Source organism: Gopherus evgoodei, chromosome 11, assembly GCF_007399415.2.
Source record: "Gopherus evgoodei ecotype Sinaloan lineage chromosome 11, rGopEvg1_v1.p, whole genome shotgun sequence".
NCBI lineage: Eukaryota > Metazoa > Chordata > Testudines > Testudinidae > Gopherus > Gopherus evgoodei.
This window is the reverse complement of record NC_044332.1, coordinates 59,515,341-59,536,057: the sequence shown is the minus strand read 5'-3', so window position 1 is coordinate 59,536,057 and position 20,717 is coordinate 59,515,341. Positions and strand designations below refer to the sequence as shown.

At 40.0% G+C, this 20,717-nt stretch overlaps 1 protein-coding gene across 1 annotated transcript in view; it reads right to left on the bottom strand.

The window, feature by feature from the left end:
• The window catches only part of LRP1B (LDL receptor related protein 1B), an 875,307-nt gene that overhangs the window by 422,248 nt on the left and 432,342 nt on the right, over positions 1–20,717 (bottom strand). The window contains exons 24-26 of the mRNA XM_030580310.1: positions 7,915–8,079; positions 7,010–7,254; positions 1,163–1,294 (exon numbers count right to left, since the gene is read on the bottom strand). Of these exons, the coding sequence (XP_030436170.1) occupies positions 1,163–1,294; positions 7,010–7,254; positions 7,915–8,079 (542 nt within the window). The remainder of the gene's footprint in view (positions 1–1,162; positions 1,295–7,009; positions 7,255–7,914; positions 8,080–20,717) is intronic.

Genomic DNA, 20,717 nt, shown 5'->3' with positions numbered 1-20,717 from the left:
CCATCCCTCGGGGCACTCTGCTTGATACCGGCTGCCAACTAGACATGGAGCCATTGATCACTACCTGCTGAGCCTGACAATCCAGCCAGCTTTCTATCCACTTTATAGTCCATTCATCCAGCCCATACTCCTTTAACTTGCTGGCAAGAATACTGTGGGAGACCATATCAAAAGCTTTGCTACAGTCGAGGACTTCTTCCTTGCAGAGGAGGATTAATTACGCTAAGTGTTATAATAATCTAGTTGTCTATTTGCACATCTTTGTAATACCAAATGGTATTTGAAATCTTAGGAAAATCACTGATGTACATCAGGAAAGAATTACAAATGGAAGTAGTTATAAGAAACTCTTCAATGTCTGCACTGATTACAAATAGATGAGATAAAAACATGGGGAGAACAAAGAAGGGGCCCATTGTTCACTTACAAAATACACAATAATAATGTTAATATATGATACATGAATAGCCTATATCAAGGGCAAAACAGAACCTTTTTTTCCCTTGTCTCTAAACTACTTAAGATGTTTTAGAGAAATACGTCAGTGTATGAATTGCAGAGGTAAGTTTTGTTTTCTTTAACACATTTCGGTATAGCAAAATACTTTTCTAGAAATTTTCTATTTAAGTACTGCAAAGACGAGCGCATTAAAAGCTTTTACAAATAATGAACATTATTTGACATTTCTGGGGCTATTATAAAGCTTTGCTTATAATCTTTATACACACACACCCGCCCCCTGCAAAGCTACCTGTTTTATGAATGTTCTTCATTTTAGTTCTTAATCCCCCAAAATTATGCTAAGAAGACTTCAGAAGAAGAGCAGGTAAAGATTAAAGCTATTAAGTATTTTTTTATGTCATCATTTTCTGATGCTGCACTTTACACTTATAAATCTTCCTGTACTACAGAGATAAGTTATACTAACACATGACATACATAAGCAATAGAAAAAATGAACACATTTAAAAATATCAAAGTTCCACACACTGCATATATTAGAATAATCTATCCACTTTCAAAAATGTAGGTGTACCTTCAAAATTATCACTAAAAAGAACTTTACAGACCATTTTTAAGATTATTTAGCTCTATTCTCTCCAGTTTAAAATCTAATGAAATCAGAGAAAATTTGGTTCCCAAGAAAAAATAAGAAACTTACCATAACATGTTTTCTTGTCTATGGACAGTTTCATCAGATGAGGACATGCACATGCAGCACTTCTATTGTGACTGATCAGACACATATGAGAACATGGACCTCTGCCATTGTTAGCAGCACAAGGATTAGGAGCTGGAATTATATAATGAGATATTAATAGTGGATAGAATAAAGAGTTTAAATAAAAACAACCTCCTGGGGCCAGGAATCAATCTTCCATCAATGCACAGAAAATGTAACCACATAACTATTCGTGTCATTTATATCATGATGTTTATCAACGTCTATCACAACTGATCACAAAACACTTTACACATTTATAAATAGAGATCACTTCATCCATTGCTGAAAACAAAACAAAAAATACTAGGTAAAGAAACAGCGAACTCATATACATAAGTGCGCAAGCGCGTACACACCCACACACCCACACACACACACAGAACCTCTCCAATTGAAATTTCAAAGAGAATGGTAAACAGCAGAACCTAATTATCCATGGAGGAATTTGATCTGAATACAGGGTTTAAAACCAGGTTTTAATGACTGAATATCTTCAAGGTTTTTATAAAACCGTACCATACAATGCAGGAAAAGGCCCCTTTATTTCTTAAAACTTTCAGTTATAATTCAAAGCCATACGGTTTCTAATTTTAAAATAATTAGATGCGGAGAGCCCTTTATATATTTGCACAGTTTTAAAGGCCTACCACAATGAGAAACAGTTTCAAATCTGCACCCTATTTAGTTTAAACAAGCATAAATAAATACCTCTTCACACAATGCACAGCCAAACAGTGGAACTCATTGCCAGGGGATGCTGTGAAGGCCAAAAGTACAACTGGGTTCAAAAAAGAATCAGATAAGTTCATGGAGGCTAGGTCCATCAATAGGAATTAGCGAAGAGGGTCAGGACGCAACCTCATTCTCTGCGTGTCCCTAAACCTCTGATTGCAAGAAGCTGGAACTGCACAACAGGAGATGGATCACTCAATAACTTTCCTATTCTCTTAATTTCTTCTGAAGCACCACCCACTGTTAGAAGACTGGTTACTGGGCTAGATGGAACATTGGTCTGACCCAGAACAGTCATTTTTATGCCATATTCTAAACTACACTAATCATACAATGGTTTATGTTTCTGACTTGTGCTCTTCCCAGTTGCTGGTGCAAGTTTTTCAAATGATTAAATATAGTCCTTCACCACTCACCTCTTCCTTTCACTTTATTGTGTAATAACGTGTATGGAATTTATTGTGCCTCAATCACTCTCATGGCAACTATTTGATGTAACAATTAGAGAATAATTTCACTGAAGAATCAAGCAGAAACAGCAGAGCTGTGATGAAGACAACTCTAATTCAAATATTTATCTTATAAAACAGTAAAGGGAGCACTGAAAGTTACTGACAAAATAGATTACTTTTATATAAATGATTTGTTTTCATGGTTGCTCAGGTATGAAAGGGCCTTTTAAACACGTGATTTTAAAGTATAACCTTGAATTGGGAAAGAATGGATAACTCAGCATGTTCTCAGTTTTTCAAGGATTCAGAGCTTTAAGAGTTTAGAAAACTTGACATTACTGGCCCCATTTTTCAGGGGACTTGCGCCACAAAAAACTGAATGTTACATAAAAAGAAATATCTGGGGCAAAAATCACTCTGAATATATCTTAGCAAAACTAAGTGGGAAAATATTCAGACTTTGTTGTCTAAAGTTAGATATCTAGTCCTGTTCTAGCTGATTTTAACATCAGTTGGATCCTTTCTATTTATTTCACTGTATGTTGGACTGAGTACGTAAATAAAAAATTTGGGCATAAGAAATAAGTTCATGGCAAGCCACATAGCTAACCTGTTTCCAATCCATACCAGAACAAACTTTCTATTTTAATGTCTCTTCTTCTCCAGTATTCCAAAAAGATAAAGCAAGACTAAAGCCAGGCATTCTGTTGTCTTTTTGGTGTCAAAGGTTCTTGACATTGAAGTTTTCAGCTTTTAGGAAGTGATACACTAAACTAAAAATATTGCAAGACATCTTGAAAAGCAATGGCATAATACATAGATTAATAGAGTTTTAAGACCAGAAGGGATCATTAGATCATGTAGTCTGACCTCCTCTATATCACAGAACATCACATTTCACCCAGTTTTCCATATACTAAGATCAATAAATCGTGTCTCACTGAAGCATAACTCGTGTTTGGCTAATGTGTGTCTTCCAGAAAGGCATGATACGAAAACATAAAGCGATAGAGAATCTACCACTTCTCCTTATTGTTTGTACCAATGGTTAATAATCTTCACTGTTAAAAAGGTGTGCTAATTTATAATTTGTCTGTCTTCAGCTTCCAAACATTGGTTCTTCTTATGCCTTTCTCCCTTAGAGAAAAGAGTCTGTTAGTAACCAATATTTTCTCCACAGGAAGGCACTTACACATTGTTATCAATCATTGCTCAATCTTTCTTTCATAAACTAAACATATTAAGCTCTCTCTTTAAATCTGTCACCATAAGACATTTTTTCCAACCGTCAAATAATTTTAAATAGCTTTTTTTACATCCTCTCCAATTTTTCAACTCCTTTAAAAATGTGCACACCAGAACTACGTGCAGCATTTCAGTATCAATCCAGAGTACAGAGATAAAATCATCGCCCTACTCTTTCCCCCTCCTCTGTTTATAAATCCAAGGATCACATTTGCTCCTTTTTTGGTATAGCATCAGCGCCTATGTTCAATTACTTGTCCACTATTACCCTTATTTCTCCAGAGTTGCTGTTTTCCAGTATACAGGGCTCCATCCTGCATTTCAAGTTCCTAGATGTATTCACTGATCAAAAGTAATGTCAACAGACAGTTAGATTGCCCAGTGCTATCTCACACCCTTCCAGAACATGGAATTCAGCAAAACTCAAACCTTTGAAAACCAGGAAATGTAGAATTAAGGTGCACACCAACACAACCTTAACTCTGTCCCTCTGGAGATATTAACAACCATAGAGAATTATCTGTATGCACTCCAGCTGCATTCATTGTGTTAGATGTAATATTGAATGGGTCGGGGATTAGCTGAAACTGTCTGGCATAACTGTGATGGTGATATGAGGGGGCCCAGCTCCTAGGGAAGGAGACAGACTCTCTCTGCCCCCACCACGTGTGATCAAAGTAAAGAGGTGGATGTGTACTTTGAGATATCCAGAATACCTCATATTAGCTAGTAGGTAATATCATAGTGATGTACATGGTCATCTTGTCATGGGGATTGTCAGCACTGAGGTGGGACATGAGTGGCCTGCGGGTGTAACGATGAGTAAGGAAAAATACAATGTTACATGGCAAACTCTGCTTTAGGGTGAAGGCTTTGTAAAATTTAGGATGCGAGGTTGTTTCTGTAGAAAAAAAAATGTGATTATATAATTAAAGAAGTTCATAATGCAGATGCACAAGGGAACCAATTGAAGGTTCCACAGGCAACCTTAATTCTGGCATTTCCTAAACTTGTGAGTACTTGACTTTGAAACTGTAATGTTCTCCTAATGCAGCTTTTTGTGTGTATGTAATACATGCCACTAACGTTACAGGCACAGTGCCATATGCCCCAATGTGGTACAATAACTTTGGTACTGCACTAGCGTAACTCAACATAATTAGCCCAGGAAGGATCTCTCAAGTGCAAGAGTGATTCACTAGTAGCATAGAGATAGCACAGGTACTCTTATGATCCTCCTTTTCTCTGATGCTGGCATAAAAGAAAAGAGGGCAAAGCCAGAGGAAAAGGACATGGCCAAGATCTCCCCACTACATTCTGATTCCCCTGTGTTTTTGGCCCGTTGGTTTGCAGCAGAAGTAAGCTGGAACCCTGCACTAGGGAACTGATTCTGAACATGATACTCAATAAGAGGAAATACAAAGGTGAGGAGAAATATTTGTGGAAGAAACTTCAAAGCACCACTTTAAAATATTTTTTAAGTACAGGTACTATTTAGAAGACACATAACCGATGAACTAAAATAGTGCAAAATTAACAGTTTTCAATCTAAAGAAGTTAAAATAAGCCAAAATAATTTCAGATGTTCATCCAAAACACCTTTTAGGTCTTTTCACTCCTCAGGGTCTCAAACTCGTGTTTTTTCTTTTGAGAATAAGATCCTTCCAACTACTGCTGCAACAACTTCCTTAAACTGATTAACTCCCTTTGTTCCCCACTGAATACAATGACTACACTCAAGTTTCAGGCTCATGTCCCCTCAGCCCTGCACAGTGTGTATCTAGTCACTATTTTTCCTCCACCTAATATTTTAAATTTCTCTTGTATCTTTTCGTATCAACAGTTGTGATGTCTAAATCTATGGCATGCAATGTATTCTGGATCAGCTCTAACTTCAAGGAACTCACAGAGTATATGCAATAAGAAAATGGTTAGCATAGGTGTGAACGCAAAACCTGATGAAATGCTGCAATGTTTTTTTAATAGCATATGAGCAAAAGTAGATGGACTTGTTGCAGAGAGGAAAGGTATGCTAATTACCTAAACCACACCAAAAATCTTGGGCTTGGAATTAAGTCTAATGATCAGTTTTTGTTTGATTTATATATTCTCTATTACCTAATTCTTAGAAAAAAAAATATAGAAAAAAACTGGAGGGGTAGGAAAGAGTTTCAGATAAGGGGTAGTCAGCTGTCAAGATGAAATTGTAACAAAATGCCCTCAACACAGGACCTCACACTTCAAGTTCTTCAATTATTCCTGGGTCCCTTATTGATTTTAGCAGTTACAAGCAACATTCTTAGGTCCATCTTTTCTGTATTGTGTACAGCAAGAGTGCAAGTTAGAAAATTTAGAATGGAAAAAAAATGGAACTCTGTCAAGCATATCATATTATCCCACAATATTCAGGCAAACTTTAGCTTTCTAAATTATGTTTATTCTATCAAAAAAAGTCCTAATAGTTTCTCACAGGAAGGTTAAGACAGCTATAAGATGAATTTTAAACATTTATTCCTATAATTTAAATATATTTTTCTAGATAATAATAATGCATAAATTACCACAATGTCAGACTGTGAACCCATTATGTGCATTGGTGAGCACTTACTCCCACTAATATCAGTAGTTCTATTTGCAGGAGTAAGTGCCCACCACCGTGAATAAAAAGTTCAAAGTTTGGTAGTAATTTCTTCCAGAACTACAAACAATTATACCGATGATTTGCTATTATTGTATTCATGCAAACTGAATTACATTCATTGTAATTCTGTCCTCCAGAACACAGTTTTTAACCTATTCTTTCATTTTTCGTAAGTAGGTGTAATACTTCACTGAGGAAGATAAACAGGGCAGATAATTCAATGATTATTATGTGTCTAGTGATCCTGATAATGCATTTGTTTAAAATGTACTAGGATCATTATCAAAACTGAAAATAGCCAATATTTAATGTAACCAATGACAAGGCCTGTCCACAAGCTGACTTTTATGAGTGTACATCAAGGTTTTCATACTAGCAGACAATACTTCAACTGTTTTTAGAAAACCAAAATAGAAAGTATTAGACATATATTGTGAGCTGCATTTCATATTGACAAAACAAAAAAAAGTTCAAATCAGAAAGCGATATTCAAATTAAAGGAATTTTCATTTAATTCTTCCCCTCCGCCAAACAAGCAACAAAGTGACATTTGAAAATTGTAACCTCCACCAAGTTTTTTCTTGTTATACATTCCACAACTCAACGCAGATGTTTCTTGAGACATCAGAAAAGTAGAAAACACAGTACATACCCCAAAAATTGGATTATACAGATGTAAACATATATGCGATCAGATAATTATGTTTAAGTTACCTTGTGGTTGACGACTTGGATGGTATATTTGAAGGTCAAAAGGCTGTGCACTGGTTTTCTGTATCACACTAACATTTTGCCCTGTCCATTTATTGGCTTTTGACAATGTATTGGTCCTCCAGTCAGTCCAGTACACTTCACTTCCATACAAAGAGACAGCAAAGGGGTGGGAAAGATATTCATGACCCCGTATGATCTCTATCATTCCAGTTCCATCGTATAATGCAGAATAAATTGCATCAGACCTACAAGATAAACCCAAATAAAAAAATAATTTGTGAAAATTAGGACATCTGCAGGGCTAACTTGATAGTACTATAGGCCTGAAAATGTTTCAGTGAATATTTTCAGAACGTATTTATGGCCTTGCCACTACAGACGGCAAAACCAGAAGTTTACTGACAAAGCATGTAAGAAAAATCATCACCTTAGAGTGGCTCTAGCACAATTTATCTAGAAATTCTTGTTTAAAAGACATATGGGTTACTCTTTTGCTTGTATTCTCTCAATTAAAAAGTTAGACTTCTATCCATCCCATTGAAATAAAAACAAAGTAATTTCCATTCACCTGAATTAAAAGGAAAAATCTTTACCAACAACTGAGTCTTTGACATGTACGTAGTTCTCAAGTGCTAATGATACTATTTGTATGAGAAAGGTAAGTAGGATTTGGGTCATCACATATATTTTGAAAAAGTTCAATATTTATTCATAGAAACATAAAATGTATATTAAGGATCTGAACTCTCATTAACTTCGATGAATCAAAACATAAAACATCAAATACATAATGTGTTTAATTAAATGGGGAGAAAGTAGCATATTTGCTTGCAATCCAGATTAGGCATTATATAAAACAACAAATAGTAATAAACTGATAATAAATATTTTATTGTTGTTTTTACCTAGCATCTGTCCATACTATTCTTTTTTCAAAGTGATCAACAGTAAGACCATTAGGCCAGGCTCCGGTATCCATGTCTTTATAGATGATTTTTCTTCCTGCCCCACTCATGGAAGCAGACTCAATGCGAGGAAAATTAGCATCCCAGTCTGTCCAAAACAGAATTCTGTAGGATTAGGGGGAGGAGAGGGAAAGTTATAATTTCAATGTCCAAATGAAACACAACAAAGTATGCACCAAAAAAAATGTACAGGCTACTTAAAGAATGGGCAAAAAAGTCTCTAATATTTAAATATTTCAGAAGAAACTAAGGCACATAAGGGTAGTCTTGAGAATTATAACACTTTTCATGCAGAATAGTTCTTCTTTAGCAAAAAGTTTTGCTATTTTCAACAGCTATGAAATCAAAAGCACAAGAATTTCAATTCCACACGTCATAGAATCATAGAAGTGTAGGGCTCGAAGGGACCTTGAGAAGTCATCAAGTCCACCCCCTGCACCGAGGCAGTGCCAAATAAACCCAGGCCATCTCTGACATGTGTTTGTCCAACTTGTTTTTAAACGCTTCGAATGATAGGGATTCCACAACCTCCCTTGGAAGCCTATTCCAGAGCTTAACTATCCTTATAATTGATATTTTTTCCTAATATCTCATCTAAATCTCCCTTGCAGAATACTAAGCCGATTACATTTTGTCCTATCTTCAGTGGACATGGAGAATCATCGTCCTTTTTATAACAGCCCTTAACACATTGGAAGACTATCAGGTCACCCCTCAGTCTTCTTTTCTCAAGACTAAATATGCCCAGTTTCTTCACCCTTCCCTCCTAGGTCAGGTTTTCTAACCCTTTTACTATTTTTGTTGCTCTCTCTGGCCTCTTCAATTTGTTCACATCCTTCCAGAATTGGACAGAGTACTTCAGCTAGAGCCTCACCAGTGCCATGCAGAAAAATCAATTACCTCCTATGTCTTATATATAATACTCCTTTTAATACACCGCAGAATCATATTAGCCTTTTTGCAGCTGCATCACATTGACAACTGATATTTAGTTTGTGGTCTGCTATAATCCCCCAGATCCTGTTCAGCAGTACTACCACCTAGATAGTTATTCCCCACTTTGTAGCTGAACATTCTATTTTTTCTTCCTAAGGGAAGTACTTTGCACTTTTATTTATGGAATTACATTTTATTGAATTCAAACCAATTCTCCAGTTTATCAAGATCACTTTGAATTTTAAACCTGTCCTCCAAAGTGCTTGCAACTCCTCCCAGATTGGTGTCATCTGCAAATTTTATAAGCATACTGTCTACTCTAGTGGTTTTCAACCTGTGGTCTGCAGATTCCTGGGGATCTGCAGACTACGTCTAAAACAGTTGATCCTGGAGACTCTCCCAGCCAACTGCGATCCACTAAGATAGGCCATCTGCCTGCGGCAGGCCCATGCCGCTCCCGGAAGTGGCCAGCAAATCCCAGTGACCCTGGGACGGGCAGGGGGAGGTACTGTTCCTGCCTGCAAGCACCACCCCTGCAGCACCATTTGTGCCCAATGGGAGCTGCGGGGGTGGTATCTGAGGGGCAGTACGCGGTGCCACGTGTCTCCCCCAGGGGCCGCAGAGGTGTGTTGGCCTATTCTGGGAGCAGCGGGGCCATGTAGTGCACTACTGGATGACGAGGGAGGGGAGGGGGCAGCTCGTGATGGGGAGGAGGTGCCAATGTTCCTGAGTGGGGCCAAGTCCTGCTGCACCACTGACCGGGAGCCACCTGAGGTAAGTGCCTCCCTCCTAGAGCAGCATCTCATACCCCAGCCCTGAGCCTCCTCCCAGAGCCAGCACCCAAAACCTCATCCTGCACCCCAAGCCCCTGACTGGCCCTGAGCCCCCTCCCAGAGCCAGCACCTTCTTGCACCCCAACACTCTGCCCGAGCCTGGAGCCCCCTCCTGCATGCCAACTCTCTCCCAGAGCTTGCACCTCCTCACCCCCTCCTACACCCCAACCCTCTGCTCCAGGCTCAGCCTGGAGCTCCTTCCCACATTGCAAACCCCTCGGCCCCAGCCCAGAGCCCCCACCCCCTCCCAAATTTCAACCTCCTGCCTCAGACCAGTGAAAAATGAGTGAGGATGGGGGAGAGCAAGTGACGGAGAGTGTGGGGAATGGAGTGGGTGGGGCATGGCCTTGGGGAAGGGGCATGGCCACAGGAAAGGGTCAGGGTAGATTCTGGGTTCCCTTAAATTCAAAATGTGATCTTGGGCATAAAAAGGTTGGAGACCTCTGGTCTAAGGGGTCTGTAAAAAGTTGCTGTTACCGTAGAACAGTGCTTTTCAACTTGTGGTCCATGGACTGATGGGGGTCTGCAGCCTATGGCTAAGATTTCCAAAAAAGTCCACACCTTCATTCAAATATTTTTGGGAGTCTTCAAATAAAAAAATTGGTTGCAAACCACCACTCAACTCCATTATCCAAGTTATTAAAAAAACTACTGAATTTTACTGGACCCAGGACTGACCCCTGCGAACCCCATGTGATGTTATCACTTATTCACTCTCCTTCCCTACTAAGTAGAGAACCTACATTTTCCCTCATCTTTCTCTAGCACCTAATGTATTCTTATTGCCTTTAATATCCCTTGCCACGTGTAACTCTTTTGTGCCTTAGACGTTCTGCTTTTGTCCCTACATGCTTGTGTTGTTCTTTCATATGCCTTCTTATCAATTTGACCACATTTCCACTTTTTGTAGGATTCCTTTTTGATTTGTAGGTCATTAAAGAGCTCATGATGGATATATATTGGCCTCTTACTATTCTTCCTTTCATTCCTTTGCACTGGAATAGTTTGCAGTCGTGCCTTTAATATTGTCTCCTGAATAACTGCCAGCTCTCTTGAATGACTTTTCCCCTTAGATTTTCTTCCCATGGTACCTTAGTTACCAGTTCTCTGAGTTTGTTAAAGTTTGCTAAAGTTTGCTTTCTTGAGGTCCTTTACCCTTATTCTGCTGCTCTCACTACTTTCTTTCCTCAGACTCATGAAATCTATCATTTCATGATCACTGTCACCCAATTCCCTTTCACCTTCAGATTTACTAGCAAATCCTTCATGTGGGTCAGAATCAAGTCTAAAATGCCTGTGTCCCTGGATACTTCCACTTTCTGGAACAAAATTTGTCTGTGATACAGACCAAGAACTTATTGGAGATTTTGTGTTTTGCTGTATTACTTTTCCAACAGATGTCTGGGTAGTTAAAGTTCCCCATTACCATCTGGACCTCTTTGGATATTTCTGTTATGTGTTTTAGAAATGCCTCATCCACATCCTCTTCCTGATGCGGTGGTGTATAGTAGATCCCCATACTGATACCACCCCTTTTATCTTTACCCAGAGATTCTCAGCTCATCTACCTCTGGACCTCAACCTCCACTCCCATTTTCCCTTGACTGTTCTTTTTGAACAAGTTATACCCTTTTATGCCAATATTCCAGCCATGAGACTCCTCCCACTAACTCTCTGTGATGCCAATTAAATCATAATTCAGCTTATGTACTAATACGTTTAGTTCTTCCTGTTTATTCCCCAAACTCCTTGCATTTGTGTACAGACATCTAAGATGTTGAACAGATCCCCCCATTGATTTCCTTCTTGTTGTTCCTTTGACTCTATTGTAATTTCCCCCCAAAATCTAACCTTCTCATAGACTCATAGACTCATAGACTAATAGGTCAGAAGGGACCAATCTGATCATCTAGTCTGACCTCCTGCACAAGGCAGGCCACAGAACCCCACCCATCCAATTTTATAACAACCCCTATCCCAGGATCGAGTTATTGAAATCTTCAAAACTGGTTTGAAGACCTCAAGCTGCAGAGAAACCACCAGCAAGCGACCCGTGCCCCACGCTGCAGGGGAAGGCGAAAAACCTCCAGGGCCCCTGCCAATCCGCCCTGGAGGAAAATTCCTTCCCGACCCCAAATATGGCGATCAGCTAAACCCTGAGCATGTGGGCAAGACTCACCAGCCAGCACCCAAGAAGGAATTCTCTGCAGTAACTCAGTTCCCATGTCATCCAACATCTCCCCGCAGATCATTGAGCAGACCTATCTGGTGGTAATCCAAGATCAATTGCCCAAATTAACAATCCTATCATAACATCCCCTCCATATACTTATCAAGCTTTGTCTTAAAGCCAGGAAAGTCTTTTGCCCCGACTACTTCCCTCGGAAGGCTGTTCCAGAACTTCACTCCCCTAATGGTTAGAAACCTTCGTCTAATTTCAAGTCTAAACTTCCTAATGTCCAGTTTATACCCATTCGTCCTCGTGCCTACATTAGTACTAAACTTAAATAATTCCTCTCCCTCCCTAACGTTAACCCCCCTGATATATTTATATAGAGCAAGCATATCCCCCCGCAGCCTTCTTTTGGCCAGGCTAAACAAGCCAAGCTCTTTGAGTCTCCTTTCATAAGGCAGTTTTTCCATTCCTCGGATCATCCTTGTAGCCCGTCTCTGAACCTGTTCCAGTTTGAATTCATCCTTCTTGTACATGGGACACCAGAACTGCACACAGTATTCCAGATGGGGTCTCACCAACGCCTTGTATAACGGTACTAACACCTCCTTATCCTTGCAGGAAATACCCCGCCTGATGCATCCCAAAATCGCATTCGCTTTTTTAACAGCCGTATCACATTGGCGACTCATAGTCATCCTGCTATCAACCAGCACCCCAAGGTCCTTCTCCTCCTCCGTCGCTTCCAACTGATGCGCCCCCAACGTATATCCAAAATTCTTATTATTAGTTCCTAAATGCATAACCTTGCACTTTTCACTATTGTAATTCATCCTGTTCCTATTACTCCAGTTAACAAGGTGGTTCAGATCTTCCTGAATAGTATCCCTGTCCTTCTCCGTGTTAGCAATACCCCCCAGCTTCGTGTCATCCGCAAACTTTATTAGCACATTCCCGCTCTTTGTGCCAAGGTCAGTAATAAAAAGGTTAAATAAGATCGGTCCCAAAACCGATCCTTGAGGGACTCCACTAGTGACCTCCTTCCAGCCTGACAATTCACCTTTCAATACGACCCTCTGGAGTCTCCCCTTTAACCAGTTCCTTATCCAACTAACAACTTTCGTATTCATTCCCATCTTTTGCAATTTGACTAACAGTTCCCCGTGCGGAACCGTGTCGACCTTCTGTTAAGGTCAACTTGTTTTCTATTAGCTTGTGGGCTTTTGCCAGTTGGCATTAACATCTCCCTTTCTCTAAAGTGTATTAATGTTAGCAACAGGTCATGTTGTCCCCTTATAATTAAAAACCTAGCAACAACTGTTGCTTCATCAGAGACCTAAACAGTTCTGTCAGGAAGCCATCCAGCTCTGGGATTTCTGTATAGCCCACTCGATAGACCTCGTAGCATCTTTTCTCCCAGGGGTTCGGAACACTCTGGCGGATCGACTCAGCAGATCCTTCCTGTCTCACGAGTGGTTGATTCGTCTGGACGTTATTCATTCTGTTTTCCGGAAGTGGGGCTTTCCCCGTATAGACCTCTTTGCTTCCAGCAAGAACAGAAAATGCCAGATGTTCTGCTCCTTCCAAGGCTTCTCCCCAAGCTCGATCTCGGACGCTTTCCTGATGCCATGGACGAGCCAACTGCTTTATGCCTTTCCATCATTCCCGCTGGTTAACAGGGTCCTGATAAAGCTCTGCAGGGACAGACTTCGCTTGATCATGATCACTCCAGCATGGCCTAGGCAGCACTGGTACACCATGCTGCTCGACCTGTCGATAGCCAACCCATTTACCCTGCCTCTTCACCCAGACCTCATAACTCAGGACCACGGCAGACTTCACCACCCAGACCTGCAGTCCCTTCACCTCACAGCATGGCTGCTGTGTGGTTAAGCCAGTCCAAGTTACATTGCTCTGCCTCAGTACAACAAGTACTCCTGGGTAGCAGGAAACCTTCCACTCGGTCAACGTATCTGGCCAAGTGGAAGCGTTTCTCCTGCTGGTGCGAAACGCATAATGTTACTCCCACTGAGGTCTTGATCCCCATCATCTTGGACTACCTCTGGTCTCTCAAACAATAAGGCCTAGCAGTATCATCATTGAGGGTGTACTTGGTGGCCACTTCCACCCAGGGGAAAGTGGCCACTCCGTGTTCTCACACCCTATGATTTCTAGGTTCCTCAAGGGCTTGGACCGCCTATACCCCCAAGTACGCCGTGCCGCCTCAACCTAGGACCTCAACCTGGTTCTAACCAGACTTATGTCTGCCCCTTTCGAGCCGTTAGCAGCCTGCTCACTACTATACCTGTCCTGGAAGACAGCTTTCCTCATAGTCATTACATCGGCCAGACGAGTCTCCGAGCTTAGGGCTCCCACCGTATATTGTGTTTCACAAGGACAAGGTGCAGTTGTGACCACACCTGGTTTTCCTCCCTAAAATGGTATAGATCTTTCATATCAACCAGGATATCTTCCTTCTGGTCTTCTTCCCGAAGCCACACTCATCACGATGGGAACAACAATTGCACTCCCTAGACATCCGTAGAGCGCTCGCATTTTATATCGAGCGGACAAAACTCTCTCGTAAAATGCCCCAACTCTTCATCGCGATGGCAGACTGAATGAAGGGCCTACCTGTCTCCTCCCAGAGGATCTCATCTTGGGTGACGGCGTGCATCCGTACTTGTTATAACTTGGCTCATGTTCTCTTGAGCCACCTCACCGCACATTCTACCAGGGCTCAGGCTTCATCTGCCACCTTCCTAGCTCATGTATCCATCCAGAAGATATGTCGCGCAGCTACCTGGTCCTCGATCCACACCTTTGCCTCACATTACGCTCTGGTTCAACAGTCCAGAGATGACGTGGCATTTGGATCAGCAGTTCTACAGTCTGCGACATCTCACTCCGACCCCACCACCTAGGTAAGTCTTGGGAGTCACCTAATTGGAATCGATATGAGTAAGCACTCAAAGAAGAAAAGACAGTTACTCACCTTTGTAATTGTTGTTCTTCGAGATGTGTTGCTCATATCCATTCCAAACCTGCCCTCCTTCCCCTCTGTCGGAGTAGCCAGCAAGAATGAACTGAAGGGCCGTTGGGTTTCAGGGGTATATATCTGGCGCCATGGCAGCGCCACTCTAGGGGGCGACCCAGCCGACCCACCGAGTGTTGCTAGGGTAAAAATCTTCCCATGAATGTGCACAAGGTGCGTGCACACCTAATTGGAATGGATATGAGCAACACACCTAGAAGAACAACAGCTACAAAAGTGAGCAACCATCTTATATAGTAAAAAATCGTGGACTGAAGAGACACACTGGAGTTAAGACTCATTACACAATCTACAACCCACTATCCCTTTCTTTTTATCCTATGACTGCAGAGATGTTAATGGGCCACTCAACCTTGAATGGTCCCTTACAACACGTGCTAACCTCTTACTCCAAATTATCTGTTCCATCTTGCATTTTGCTGAGAGTACTTTTCCTAGAGCTGAAGAAGAGCTCTGTATGGCTCAAAAGTTTGTCTCTCTCATCAACAGAAGCTGGTCCAATAAAAGGTATTTCCTCACCCACTTTGTCTCTCTAATATCCTGGGACTAACACAGTTACAAATACACTGCTTACAGACATAGACGCTGGAGCACCCAAGGGGAAAAATTGGTGGCAGCCAAGCTCCTCGCCCTGCCCCAGCTCACCTCCACTCTGTCTCCGCCTCCTCCCCTGAGTGTGCTGCATCCCCGCTTCTCCTCCCAAGCTGTGGGAGAGAGGGGGGAGGAGCGGGAATGTGGCGCACTCAGAGGAAGTGGAGAAGAGGTGTGGCTGAGGCAGGGATTTGGGGAAAGGGTCCCATGGAGCAGGGAGGGGACAGAGTTGGGGTGGGGACTTTGGGGAAGGGGTTGGAACGGTGGCGTTGGGTCAGGGAGGTCGAGCACCCATCGGCTCTAGAAGAAGTTGGCGCCTATGCTTACAGACTGTCATTATGTGCAGTCAGGATGTGATCCTCAGCTACACTAGAGACCTATTCCATCACTGTGCTCCCCTGAAATGTATGGGTGTTGGAGACTAGTTTAGCCTGTGACATTAGTGAAGGCATTCTCAGAGCAGTTTTGACCCCCAATGCGTCTGTTACATCACCCAGGAATTGCTCTAGTCTCTCTTTGCCCAGTAGGTATCCTATTCTGGGAGAATTGAGAGGGAATGTTGTAGAGATGGCTACATCAGCTCTGCATGAACAAAGAATTTCATTCCTACATTCCAAACTAGGGAGTTTTAAGCAGTCTAATTGGAGGTCAGGATCTCACACAGATTGAAAAATCATTTAGATGATAAAGTTCTACAGGACATAGAACAGCTCATACATGTAAAGTGTTTTGCAGACACTTGATTTTATACATAAATAATGATAAAGGAAGCAGTAGTAGAGAGGACTGAACAGGAGAAAGTTTAGACTACAGTCACTGGAGCCTGGGGGTCACCCAGGCCATGGCACGACCACACTTTGGCCAGGCTAAATTTGAGTGAGTGGTATTGCGAGCTGGTTGGGGTTGCAGCATCACGGAAGTTTGTGCCAGGCCACATCACCACTCACTCAAATTCGGAAGTGTGTAAGGCTCATGGACTAGAGGGGGGTCACCTCAGAGGGGAAGAGGAGAGTCGGGGGGGAGGAATCTATGCCCCCCACAATTTAAATGGTATTCTGCAGCCCCTGGTTTAGATAACGTAACAATGAGAATTTTTAAAAACTACATTCAAAAATAAAAAATAAAAAAACAGTGGTTGATAGTTCCAGCCTTTAGAACACAGATTCTGAAATGGCTTTTTCACGTAGTACCTGTGCACAATGACACACACCAGTAATTATTACTTAATCGTTTACCTATATACATTCTGAAATCATTCTAAAATGTAACTCGATTAAAAGCGGAAAAATAATATACACTTTAATCAGAAGATATCTTAGTATGTCAGTTTCTGCAGGTAAAAACCTGTATATGCTTAGTTAACTAATCTGTGTTATAAAAGTAGCAAAGAAATTCACAGATGGGACGTTTGCCTTGTGCAAAATCCAATTCTACTAAGATTGAGATTATGACCTAGTCAGTGAGGCAAAGACTGCCTCAAAAATATCCCTGAAGGACCTTATTTTTTCCAAACATAATAATCGAAAGTACCTTTTATATAAAATCAATATAATGGGCCAAATACTCCCCAACTCACAAGTTAAAGAACTCTATTTGTAATGGTGGGATTACACAAGGCGTAACTCAAGAGGAAAATTTGACTCAAGTTCCACAATTCAAAGTTCCAAAGTTAGGCCTCAATTCTCTTTAATTTTATTCATGTTAGCAATACCATTACCATCAATGGCTTGTGTTGTTCTGAAGGACAGACTATATTAGCACAGTACTTTCTCCTGACTTTATCAATCTATGAATCAACTAACTCATACGTGCAACTCTAATGATTTTTATAAAGTAATTAAATGCATAAGGCCTGCTTATTTGAGTAAGCCTTGAAGGATCAGGACTTCAGTATGATAAACAGAGTCACATATTAGAAAAATATTTATTCTCAAAACAATAAAAACAAAACATTAAAACAAAAGTTTGTACATATTGTTAGTAGGGCCTTTTCTGATGCAGTAAATAAAGGTTTGTTGTACGCTGACTCCCTATGCTGCTAAAAATCTTATAATCTTTAAAGCAATTACTTTGTGTTATAAATATGTCTTCCGAGGAATTCATTACACTTTCCCTCTTAATATTTTATAGCAAGACAACATTCACTTCATGTGAAACACCCACTTTAAGCTCAGATAGGTCAATTATCAACAAACTGAGAATCCACTGTATAGACACCGAAATGATATACCAAAACTGCTTGTAAGAAGCCATAACCGCATATTGAGTCAAGGGTATCTACATTCATTAGACTCTAGTGGATCTATAATTAAGCAAATGAGCTACAGACCATTAAAGTATAGATATTATTATTCTAAAAAAGCCACTATTATCTATTCTGTGTACATAATCAGATGCAAATTACTTCCACTGTCTCGAAAATAAGGTAATTGATTTATAGCCTAAAAATATCCAAATAGGTTCTAAAATGAAAGAACATTTTAATAATATTTTGTATGAATGTGTATCACCAGCAACTTTATACATATATGTATATATACATATATAAAATGCATATTAGACATTTTAAAATAGATCATATATATGATCAGTTTTTAAAAGTCTAATATGCATAATTGTATAATTATGATTTCACATGGCATGAAGGTTTTATTACCATGAGATTGGGATGGGTATATTACGAATAAACAGCAAAGCGACAAGTGAGCTGTGCAGGTCATTTCAAATGAGCGCCAATATAGTGCACCACTCCAACGAGTACTCTGCATAAGCCCTATGTGTAACAGAAAACTAAGTCCAGAAATAATTGTGTCTATTTTTTGGATGCTGGAATTATGAGCAATTAATGGCTCTCTGTGATGTTACTGACTCTGTAGGAGCTGAACTGATCTGTAGCCCATTTGTAGCAGGAGGGGTTTGAAACTGTAGTGGCTTATCCATGTTTCAATATGTTGTTTTTTTTATCCTGTGCATATCCCTCCTTTTTGGTTTGCCTAGACTTCCATGTCTAAATGCTTCCTTCTGGATATTTCTTTCTTCTCTTCCTATATGGAGAATGAAGCCATAATGGAATATCTGTAGCTATACCAGATTGATGACATATTTTAGGGTTCCCTAGATTCTGTGCTCAGGAGTTGTGCAGTCCAATAGGTAATTTTTAAGATAATCTACTTAAATCACTCACTGTAAACACTGATTGGCTATAAGAGGGATATGCCATTTCACAGGTATTAAAAGCTTCTGCTGCCAACTACAGCCTTCTTGCTCCTGACCTTAAAGACATTTTGGACGTAATTTAAAGTCACCTAGGGATGCTTTAAATTAAATAGGCTAGAAATGGGCCTGTAACATTTTTTTAAAAGTTCAGAATAATTCCACATGCCAATTTCCCCAATCTGTGTCCATTTTAAAACGAATATGCACTCCCTTACCAAACTCACGCACCTGTTTCTCTGATTGACTTTGGTAAGAGTTATTTCGCTGATCTGGAGCCCGTTCAGAGTGCTCCTTTGCACTGCTTTCTCAATAAGTCTATTTAGTCACTTTAATACGAGCAATCTGAACACATATACTGCTGTGTAAAGCTATTCAAGAATACGCCTTACAATTATTATGCATTTCCCAGAGACTGTTAAATGTTTTAAATACGTATTTTATAAATGAATGCACTTATTCAAAGTCAGATATGGAACAAGCTGTATTATTTGATAAGTGATCATGCTTAAGTAAAATTAACCAATTCCAATTTTTGGTGGAGTACATTTCACCAGAGGTAAAAATTAAAGATTTCAGAAAGCTTTTAAAAGTTTACCATCTCAACAAAATCTAATACAAGATTTAAATATAAGTGGATAAAAACACTAATATTTAGATGTACAGTGTTAGTGGAGTTTAAGTTGAAGTCTTCCATATTGTGTACACTTATTAAGGATTGAATCAAATCTAGACATTATGATCTAGATTTTAGGCCTGCACAATTGCTTGCATGCATCTGTGAATGCACAATTGAAGCCAGGGCATAAATACTCATTTTGCATAACTAACTAGCTGTCAAAATGCTCATATACTTAGACTCAAACTTGGCACTGACACAAGCCCTGAATAAGGTGGCAGGGCATTGTTGCACAGCCTCAGGAACAGCCCAGGGGGGAACGAACTTCCTCACAGTTTCCTCCATGCTGTGGCAAGGAAGTAAACAGTGCTGGATCTATACTCAGTATAGCTAAACCAGCATTTGGCAGCAAGAACCTTGGCTCTGCCCGATCAATACCTCCTTCCAGCCCTTCTACTATCCAGCTATAGGAGGAGGGGACACAGTAACTCTGCTGAATCTGTTTTCCCTCCCACACTGCTATCTTGAACCCCATTAGCCTTTGTTAGCCAGTTTTGCATGTACATATGGTAAGTTAAGTATAAGCCCACATGTGCACTCTTCTTTGAAAATCATCCTTTTTTTCCAAAACAGCTTTTCAATATCTTTTTCAAAATGTTTGACGTTAGAAATTAACCATAAAATAGATAAGGAGGAAGGACTCAAAATCAAATTATCAAAAGACTTAAGATTGCTTTTCTTCTAGTTGGATCCACATTTTAAGGAATGTAAAGCAATACAAACAAATCTTTGATTTGAATCATCTGTCATTTTGTTATTCAAAAGTTCTTTAGAATAGATGGGGCAGATAATGCTTTGTGTTCTCAAAGGTTTTTTTTTCCACTGTTACCAGAAGGAATATGTACACCATTGCTTTTTAAGAAAATATTATTGTCTACAAATTCTTTCTAACTTATCCTACCCTTTATATCCATTTTTTAATTTATCATCAATGGAAAAAGGCTTTTATGTATAAAGACAATGGCCTTGTCTTTGTGGCCAGTTGGCTTTTACACATTGCATCTCGGCTTCCAAAAATATTTTAATAAATCAAACTCTGTCCAGTATTGATCTAACAGTGTTCTATGTCTGGATCATTATTTTTCATTCATCTCAATAAAATGGTCTAACTCAAAGAATTTTTAAAATATTTTATGTAGTAAACAAACATATTTCCAGACGTGAGTCTTGTGTCATTCAACAGCTGGCTGAAAATTGACTTATGGATTGCAGGTATGGCACTTCATTTTCCTCTCACTTTCACCAGTTTTACACTGATTTAAC